At 28.5% G+C, this 10,785-nt stretch overlaps 1 protein-coding gene across 1 annotated transcript; it reads right to left on the reverse strand.

The window, feature by feature from the left end:
- Positions 1-8,315: 8,315 nt before the first annotated feature.
- On the reverse strand, positions 8,316-10,563 carry LOC112032463 (plasmodesmata-located protein 3). Its single transcript, XM_065761122.1, has 2 exons — positions 9,692-10,563; positions 8,316-8,523 (listed from the first exon to the last, which is right to left on the reverse strand). Exons 1-2 carry the CDS (start codon positions 10,452-10,454, stop codon positions 8,393-8,395), a joined length of 894 nt encoding a protein of 297 aa, XP_065617194.1. The 5' UTR covers positions 10,455-10,563; the 3' UTR covers positions 8,316-8,392.
- Positions 10,564-10,785: the final 222 nt, after the last annotated feature.

Genomic DNA, 10,785 nt, shown 5'->3' on the forward strand with positions numbered 1-10,785 from the left:
AGTGTGTGTTGCTTAACAATAATATGATATTCATAAAAGAGACCATGTATGAATAAGTAAGCAATCAAATTTTAAAGTATATCTCAAATTGAAATAGAGTGTCAACCACAACTGATAATAGATTATAAAATTAATTTTCAAGATTGTAAATTTCTTATATATTTTTATTCTTTATCAAATGAGTTATCCAATAAGTCATTTGTAATTTTGTTTTATATTTGGAATGTTGATATTGTGCAGAAATAAAACTTGTGTATTTGTTTTACTTATCTTTGTGTTATTTTGTTTTAGATAGTAATGTTAGGATTTGTATAATTTTAAAATTGTTGAATAAGTATTAAAAGTTTAATTGAGTTCATTCTTGATATAAGTGGTGAATTCAAAATAATGCATTTTACATTAAGTAATTTGTTGCATAACTTTCTAAATGACATATACATATTGTTTTCTATATAAAAATTAAATAATAAAAAAATTCATGTGAAAAATACGGGTCAACCCGACCCGACCCGAACCCGACCCGACCCGCCCGTTTTGCCATGTCTACTTTTAGGTGAGATTTAGAATGCCAAAAATCAAGAGAATTAAGATATCCCAAAACTTTATCATCTGAAGTTTCATAATTTTAGTAAACTCTCAAGAATCTTAATTTCATGTTGTATAATTTTCCATCAAACAATAACCTAATTGAATCAACATTTATCACCCACCCACTAAAAAAAAAAAATAATAATAAATAGATTTTGCTAGAGAGTATGATTAACTTTAAACATTTTGAAGGAAAAATCATGAAATTGTGATAAAATTTTGGAGCAGAGGAATCTTAATAAGGAGAAAGTAGCCTAATCTAAATGTATATGCATATAAAACTCTCTCCTGAATACTTGAACTCCGATTCTTATTCCCCACACCCTACAAGCATTTATACTTGTTGAGTAACCATTGCACCAAGAGTACGCAGTGTACACAAAATAACCTAACACCAACTTAAAAGTAATTCCCAAAGGCACAGCACTAAAGATTGTTGATTGGTTTTGGTTTTAAGGCTAATTTGGTAGGTGAAACCCAATAAGGAATGTTGACTAAGCTAATTTGGAGGCAAAACCAAATAAGGAATGTTGACTAGGCTAATTAAGTAGAAGACGTGAGAGATTAAAAATCTTAACTTTTAGGTGAGACTTTAGAGTGCCAAAAATCAAGAGAATTAAGATATCCCAAAACTTTATCATTTAAAGTTTCATAATTTTAGTAAACTCTCAAGAATCTTAATTTCATGAGGTATAATTTTCCATCAAACAATAACCTAATTGAATCAACATTTATCACCCACCCACTAAAAAAAATAAATAAATAAATAAACAGATTTTGCTAGAGAGTATGATTAACTTTAAACATTTTGAAGGAAAAATCATGAAATTGTGATAAAATTTTGGAGCAGAGGAATCTTAATAAAGAGAAAGTAGCCTAATCTAAATGTATATATGTGTGAAACTTTCTCCTAGAGACTTGAACTCCGACTCTTACCTTATACACCCCACAAACATTTATACTTGTTGAGTGACCATTGCACCAATAGTGCGCAGTGTACACAAAATAACTTAACACCAACTTAAAAGTAATTCCCAAAGGCATACCACTAAAGATTGTTGATTGGTTTTGGTTTTAAGGTTAGGAGAAATGATATGTCTACAACAATTTTACAACAAATCCTAAGTGGCAGGTTGTTACTGGTTGTTCTTATTAGGGTAAAAAAGTAATCTTAGTGTTAGTTTCAAATTTGAACAAATAACAACTAACCATCTGTAATTTGTTGTAAAAATGTTGTAAAAATGCTATAGACATAGCATCTCTCGTTAAGGTTAATTTGGTAGGTGAAACCCAATAGGGAATGTTGACTAGCCTAATCTAAATGTATATATGTGTGAAACTTTCTCCTAGAGACTTGAACCCCGACTCTTATCTTATACACCCCACAAGCATTTATACTTATTGAGTGACCATTGCACCAAGAGTCCGCGGTGTACACAAAATAACTTAACACCAACTTAAAAGTAATTCCCAAAGGCATACCACTAAAGATTGTTAATTGGTTTTGGTTTTAAGGTTAAGAGAAATGATATGTCTACAACAATTTTACAACATTTTTACAACAAATTCTAAGTGGCAGGTTGTTACTGGTTGTTCTTGTTGGGGCAAAAAAGTAATCTTAATGTTAGTTTCGAATTTGAACCAATAACAACTAACCATCTATGATTTGTTGTAAAAATATTGTAAAAATGATGTAGACATAACATCTCTCGTTAAGGTTAATTTGGCATATGAAACCCAATAAGGAATGTTGACTAGGCTAATTTGGAGGTGAAACCAAATAAGGAATGCTAACTAGGCTAATTAAGTAGAAGACGTGAGAGATTAAAAATCTTAACTTTTAGGTGAGACTTTAGAATGCCAAAAATCAAGAGAATTAAGATATCCCAAAACTTTATCATCTTAATTTTCATAATTTTGGGTTCTCAAAAAAAAAAAAAAAAGTTTCATAATTTTAGTTAACTCTCAAGAATCTTAATTTCATGTTGTATAATTTTCCATCAAGCAATAACCTAATTGAATCAACATTTATCACCCACCCACTAAAAAAAAAAAAAAATTAAATAAACAGATTTTGCTAGATAGTATGATTAAATTTAAACATTTTGAAGGAAAAATCATGAAATTGTTATAAATTTTGGAGCAGAGGAGTCGTAATAAGGAGAAAGGAGTCTGGGAATGTTTCGTTTTCATAGAGAGAGATTTGGTTTTTGTTAGTTTGATGACGTGGCGGATATTTATTGGAGTGTGAAGTGTGAACCACGTTTTATAAATGTGTGCTTTTGACTTTGGTTGGAATGAAAGTTTTTGGGTTTAGAGGGGCGTTGTACGGAAATCATATTGGGCGTCTATGCTCTTTTTGGCAGTGAGAGAGATCGAGAAGAATGACTAGTTGAATGTTTCTAAAATATGTTCTTTTAGATATTTAAAAAAAAAAAAAAAAAACTCTTTTGTCAACAAAATAAAAAATAATTAAAAGGTGGGACTCAAATATATATAGACTTTTTTTACATATTAGATGAATACAAATATTAAAACATAGTAAATTTGGCAAGTTTTACTGTTCAAATTTTTTATTTTATCCCTTTATATTTGATTCAGTTTTCACATTAGTCATTTATGTTTCAAAGTTTTTTATTTGAATCCTTCATGTTTGATTCAGCTTCTATTTTAGCTTTTCATGAAAATGAAAAGTTTGAAATATAAAGAGACAAATAGAAAACTAAATCAAACATGAAAGCTAAAATTAAAATTTAAAACATAAAAGGCTAAGATGAAAACAACCATGAACTTTAAGCTAGAAAATGGTAAGTCTAACACTTGAATTTATTGCCGATGTTCTCTATATATAGTTTTCAGAAAATTATTTCCTATTTTCCTTTTTTGAAATAGGATTTTGAAAATAACTAAGATAATGTTTTCAAAATACAGAAAATGTTTTTAATAACATTTGTAAATAAATTGAACACAATGGATCCATAGATTTGTCCAAATATTTTTATCTCTTAAATTAAGGAGCTTATATTTGTCAAAAAAAAAAAAAAAAAATTCATGTTTCAAATTTGAAGCTTATCATTATCTTTAAAAAAAAAAAGTAAATAAACTCTATTCCCTAAATACTCATTTTTATAAACCCAAGAGTCAAAATGATACATCTTTTATTTACCTAATTCATAATATAGTCAAGTAGAACTCAAATCTATAATTAGATTTTACAAAATTTGAAAGATGGTGAATTATCAATTTATTATGTATAAATTTTGAATTCAAATTTATATCAATATAGTTTTTTTTAGAGTACATTATATTAATATAGTTGATTTCTCTAATCCCATGGTTTACTCCAAATAACTAATTTTATGATTTTCCTTCAAGATGTGGATGTGGGAAGGTTTTTTTTTTGGAGAGGAAAAGATGTGGGAAGTTAATCATACTTTCTAACGAAATTTGTTTATTTAATTTTATAGTTGGTGGGTGATAAATGTTGATTCAATTAGGTTATTGTTCAATGTAAAATTAAATGAGTTTTTTTTTTTTTTTTTGAGAAAATTAAATGAGTTTAGTTTACCTTCAATACTTTTTAAATTAGAATCTCGTTTTATTTTAATGAGAAAATAACACATTATCCACAAACTAAATAAAATGTAAAGATTAAAATTCACTACCACTTGTCATTGTATACTTAAAAAAAAAAAAAAAAAAAAAGGACATGTCCATTTAAAAAAGTACTGGAGATAAGTCACACCCAAATTAAATTATACAATACTTTGATTGGTAGGAAATTAAGGTGAGAATTTAAAATTCTCAGGATTTACCAAAATTATGAATGTTCATTTGACTTAATTTTTGGGATATCTTAATTCTCACAATTGTTTTTATGGCATTCTAATTTCTAAAGTCTCACCAAAAAGTTAGGATTTGTTTTTTTTTTTTTTTTTTTTTTGGGGGGGGGGGTTGGAAAAAAGTTAGGATTTGTAATCTCTCACATCTTGCACTTAATTAGAATTGTAACAAATTAGCCTTAAAACTAGTATTAGGTTCTAGTTAGCTTAACTGGTAAAGTCTTTGATAGTTGTATAAGAGATCTGGAGTTCAATCCCCGCCTACACCAAAAATTAATTGGTGTCTTGGTCACCAGAAATTAATTGGTGTCTTGGTCAGTTGTTCATAACTTGAAACTCTATTTTTAAAAAAAAGTTTCACTTACCACAATGGCCACCGTCTGTTTAGATACCGCTTATTACTGAAAACTAAAAACTTATTCTTGAAAATATTGTAGTAAAATAATTTTTAAACTATGAATAATGCCCGTAGGACCCAATTTTAAAGTTATATTTGCTGAATTCTGTACTTACGGGTCCAGTGAACAGTGCATGGGACCCAAGGAAAAACGCAAACGCCAGCCGTGTTTGCTATCCAAACTCACACTAACTTCTTACAAACTATAGGTCATTGATATATCTAATTTCTCATAATTTCAAACACTTAAAACTTACAAGAATCTTAGGACCTGTTTGGTAGGAATAGTTTTGTTTTTGTTTTCAAAATAGTATGAAAACAAATTTCAAAAAATTGAAATTGAAAATTTGAAACTACTTTTCAGATAATATTTTTTACATTAGATGTGTTTCACTCCCGATTTTAAGAACAATTTTCAAAATACTGAAAACAAATAAATGATATTTGGCGGACTAATTCTACTTTTGAGATTTTTTATAATAATAAAAAAAATAAGTATTGTGATAGATTACTTTTTTTTTTTTTTGGGATAATGATAAGGGAATAGAGTTTATTTACTTTTTTTTTTANTTAAACCTATGAGATCCCCTTTATAATTATTGTTCTTTATCATCAAATCAAGATAATAATTAGTTTTAACAATTGGTTGAAATTTCCTCAAAAAAAAAAAAAAAAAAACAATTAGTTTTTAGTGTAGCTGAAAACTAATGAGAGCCACAAATAACTATCTTTTATAAGTGACAAGTGAGTAGATGACTATCTCTTATTAAATATTCAAAATAATTTAGCATATTAATTATTAGGATTTTTTTTTTTTTGAGAAGGAATTATTATTGCTAATTTTTAAAAATAGATATAAATTGATATCACAATGGCAAAATTGAGATATATATATATATATATATATAAAGAAAAGAACAAAGATGTGTGAAATTTGGACTTACGGAAGGATGGATTGAAAGTATCCATTGAAAAAGAGATAACGGATTTTAAAGAAAATAAAATAATGTAAAGGATTGTTAAATAAAAAAGATATAATATTTTTTATGGGAAAAAGAAATAAGATTATTCACATGTCTTCATCAACTTGCTCTAAAACCATATCAAAATTTGAAATAAGAAATAATATGAAATAAGAAATATGAATACTCATTTTTATAAAACCAAGAGTCAAAATGATACATCTTTTATTTACCTAATTCATAATATAGTCAAGTAGAACTCAAATCTATAATTAGATTTTACAAAATTTGAAAGATGGTGAATTATCAATTTATTATGTATAAATTTTGAATTCAAATTTATATCAATATAGTTTTTTTTAGAGTACATTATATTAATATAGTTGATTTCTCTAATCCCATGGTTTACTCCAAATAACTAATTTTATGATTTTCCTTCAAGATGTGGATGTGGGAAGGTTTTTTTTTTGGAGAGGAAAAGATGTGGGAAGTTAATCATACTTTCTAACGAAATTTGTTTATTTAATTTTATAGTTGGTGGGTGATAAATGTTGATTCAATTAGGTTATTGTTCAATGTAAAATTAAATGAGTTTTTTTTTTTTTTTTTGAGAAAATTAAATGAGTTTAGTTTACCTTCAATACTTTTTAAATTAGAATCTCGTTTTATTTTAATGAGAAAATAACACATTATCCACAAACTAAATAAAATGTAAAGATTAAAATTCACTACCACTTGTCATTGTATACTTAAAAAAAAAAAAAAAAAAAAAGGACATGTCCATTTAAAAAAGTACTGGAGATAAGTCACACCCAAATTAAATTATACAATACTTTGATTGGTAGGAAATTAAGGTGAGAATTTAAAATTCTCAGGATTTACCAAAATTATGAATGTTCATTTGACTTAATTTTTGGGATATCTTAATTCTCACAATTGTTTTTATGGCATTCTAATTTCTAAAGTCTCACCAAAAAGTTAGGATTTGTTTTTTTTTTTTTTTTTTTTTTTAATACTATTATATATATATATATATATATAAAAAGGGAAAAGATAGTTTTTTTTTTTTTGAGAAGGGAAATGATAGTTATTTAACATAACTATGATTTCTAAAACTTAAGTTATAGTACATAGAATATGATATCACTAGCTCACGCACTCTTAAAAGTAGTCATGGCCTCCAATTTTGACGTAAAAGAGAGACTGGCTGTATTTCAAAACATGGATCTAGACCCGGAGCTATTGTACTGTGTAATACTAAATCAATTACGCAATAATTCCACTGGATCCAAATCTAAATTTGGTCAGGAAGGATTGCCTGAATTTACGTTTAGACTTTTAGACTTAATTTTTTTTTCCCAACCACTCTTATCCATTTTTAAGTTTTCAAAATCCGAGTCTTTACTCTCTCAAAGTCTCAACCACTCTTTTTATCATTGAAAAGCTCATTTCTTGTTACACTATAGTTAAAAAATAAGTTGGGGAGGTCTACCTACCACAGACTACACGTAATCCATGCTCCTAGATAATAGATGAGCCTTAGCAAAATAAACAATAATATATGGTGACGTTTGGTATAAGGGAATCCACATTACTACTGACATTCAGATTCTTAGAAATATGATTCCTTACAATTTGGATACCTAGAAATGTAGCTATTCTTAGAAATATGATTCCTTACAATTTGGATTCTTAAGAATGTAAGAATTAAGATGATAATGTTTGGTTTATTCTTAGGAATATTAAATGAATTATTTATTTTTCCCATTCTATCCTTAGATTTTAATTTGAACTACCAAGTCCTTTAAAAAAAATCTTCATCTAAATAAATAATGAAAAACAAAATATAAACTATTAATTATGATAAATTCATTAAAAATTTAAAACTGTAGTCTAACATTTTAAAATGACAGGTACAATACAAAAAAAAAACTATTTAAATTCTCAAATGCTTCATTCTTAATAATAATTTTTAAAAGAGCTTAATCCATAACAAAACAACTTAATAACGTTTAGGTTTATAAGACAAGAGAAAATATATTGATAATTTGTTTTATATTTTATCTTAATTACTTAAATGATAAGGAAAAAGGGTTAAAATTGTCAATTTATAAAAAATACAATTTCCTTTAAATTTGGGAATTTGGATACCTACCTGTTTTAAAGAGAATCTACATTCCTATTGAGAGAGATTTAAAGGGAGAATCCAGATTCCCTAACGTGATTTACAACAAAACATGAGAATCTTTAAACATTCCTAAAAATCCTAAAATATTACCCCATATCAAACGCCACATATGAGTAATGCTAGAAATACAAACTATTTTACAATTTTTTTTATAAATGACTAATGTGGTGATTGATTATTGATAAATGAAAAAGTGATATTAATTGTAAGTCTAGATAAAAATCAATAAGAAGTTGGTCACATCAGTGTTTTGTAAAAATGTTATATAATAGTTTATGGTTATAGCATTACTCGTAATATATTAATAAATTCTACGACCAAATAACATTACAGAAAAATGGAGAAACAACTAAGAGTAAACAATTTTATTAATTGTTTCTAAATTTTTTAGATATTAATTTGACATGATTTAAAATTAATCATCATCTTTCTTATTCCAAGACTTGATACACAAAAAGAAAATAAACCCCAAAAATAAAGCTGCTGCCCCTCCCGCAACAATTGCTGTTGTTTTATTCCCACCGTTATTTTTGCCTTTCTGGTTCTCTGTCAAGAAAATGTCGTCCATAATTAGTGATAATGAATCATGTAAGAGCGAGAGAAACAAGGACAAAAATTGAAATCATGGGAGTTTTTTTTAGAAATAATTATAATATGATGCTAACTCACAGTTCAAACTCTTTTCCCTAGTCCCCCAAGCATTTTGTGTAAAAAAATTTTAGTATAGAAGATTTACAAGTTACAACTTCTCTTGAGAAAATAAATATGATTGATGCTACCTTAACAACGACTAATAAATAAATATTTAAATTACCTCTCCATGATTGCAAATCAGTTTAACTACAAGACTAATGCAATAAATTTATAGTATTCCCTATCATCACTCATAAAAATGATGCAATAAATCTATGGTATTCCCTATCATCACTCATAAAAATAATGATAGTGACGATGAAGAAGATGATAGAGGAAAACCATTTATATAGATTATAGGATACTAGTCTACTACAACTTCTACTACATGGCATTTTATGTTTTGATAAAGACCATATTTTGTTATAGCATATGAGAAAGGGGTGTGAATCAAACCCACTGATCCATCAAAGTCAAAACCAACACAATCCAACCCAACTCAATGGGTTGGCTTAGTTTTTAGGAGTTGGTGAGTTAGTTTGGGTTGCAATTTTTTTTTTTTACAACAAGTTAGGTAAGGTGTGGACCATCTAATTCACAAATTCGTCAAACCCAACTCGATTCACCTATATCTAATATATATATATATATATTATGATTTTATTATTTACTATTTTGGTTTAATGCACTAATTTATAAGAAAATAAACATTATGTTATTTGTGTTGATTTGGTATTATGATATAGTTTGATTAGTAAATCTGTTATTATTTGGGTAGGTAATCTTATAAATTTGTCCCAATGCTCATCTTTTAAAATAAAAATAAAAATTGTCTAACCCTTAGGTCCAATCCAATCCAATCTATGTGGATTGGGTTGAATTCCTATAATAGTCTCTCTTTTTTTTTTTTTTTTTTCAACCCAATCATGGTAGGTTAAATGGAAAAAACTCTTTTATCTATCTCAACCCAACCCATGCATACTCCTCTTAAAAACAACTTTTATGGTCACTGAAACACCCATCAATCTTCACTAGTTACGCAAATATACAAAAGTTCAAAGAGAAACTGAAGCAGCATTACCTGGTTTTGAGTTGCCGTGTGTCCCATCCGGATAGTAAGAATAGCTGATGAAGCACTTGTCCAAATAAATTTCTCCTGAAACTGAGTTCCCACATTCTTCCTGAGCAACCTGCACTGCATTGTCCACACATTCCCCACAATCACAACCCCCTAAATCACCTTCACACTGTGCTGTCACTTGCACCGAGTCATAGCTCGATGAAAAGAACCCATTACCACTCGCAACACCACTTTCAAGAGCTGAAAACGCCGCGTCTCTAAGCTCTACAAACCCACCATCCACTGCCTCAGATTCACCACAAATCTTGTAGAGCAAATTAGTTTTGGAAGTAGTTGCATCTGGTTCATGAAAACCATCAGCCTGATAGTGTGTATAGCACCCAAAAAGCTGAATTCTAGCTGCCATTGCAAGGCTGCACAAGCTGTCTGACATTTGAGGCATTGCGTTTACACAGTTGTGGCACTCTTCATCACTCATGTCCCCCCTGCATTGAAAGAGACCAGAAATGGCCATCTCATTATTGTTTCCTTCAATGGTTTTGAAGAACTTGGATTGGGAGGAGTGTGCTACTAGCTCTTGGAAAAGAGAGGAAAGGGTTTGTGAGTGTGATGATGATGTACTTGTGAATGTTTGGGTTGCACAATTCTTGTATACTAAGGTGCTGTAATCTGAAGAGGATTTGATAGATGGTAGGAAGAGAGCCAAAGGTGCTAAAATAAGCAGTTGAAGAGAGAAAGGTATCGAGGTTGAAGTTGAATTCATTTTGGGAGCTTGTTTTTGTTTAGCTTAAGAGGAATTAATTTGTTGGGTTTTGGTAGTTTTGGTACTATATATTGGATTTGTAAAGAAGGATGATTTAGGTTTCTTGCATGGAAAATTATCATTTTGAAACATATAATGCTTTTTGGAAAGGTGGCTTGGGGAGTAGGGTTTTGGGTATGGTTTTTCCTGCCTACTATATCTAATTTTATATGAATTTATTCTAGGATTTTCACTTAAGACTTAATGAGATATAGAAAGCAACTCACTATATGTAAATTCAAGTTTTCAACTGTATACGTCACCCATCTATATGAGTCAAGCCAAACATGGT

This window comes from Quercus suber, unplaced genomic scaffold (genome assembly GCF_002906115.3).
Source record: "Quercus suber isolate HL8 unplaced genomic scaffold, Cork oak 2.0 scaffold_396, whole genome shotgun sequence".
Classification (NCBI taxonomy): domain Eukaryota; kingdom Viridiplantae; phylum Streptophyta; class Magnoliopsida; order Fagales; family Fagaceae; genus Quercus; species Quercus suber.

Excerpts from the sequence above, each read along its gene's own strand:
- LOC112032463 (XM_065761122.1), bottom strand. The coding sequence starts at position 10,454 with ATGAATTCAACTTCAACCTCGATACCTTTCTCTCTTCAACTGCTTATT. Across the intron at positions 8,524-9,691 it reads ACACGGCAACTCAAAACCAG|AGAACCAGAAAGGCAAAAAT; the intron begins GTAATGCTGCTT and ends TTTTCTTGACAG.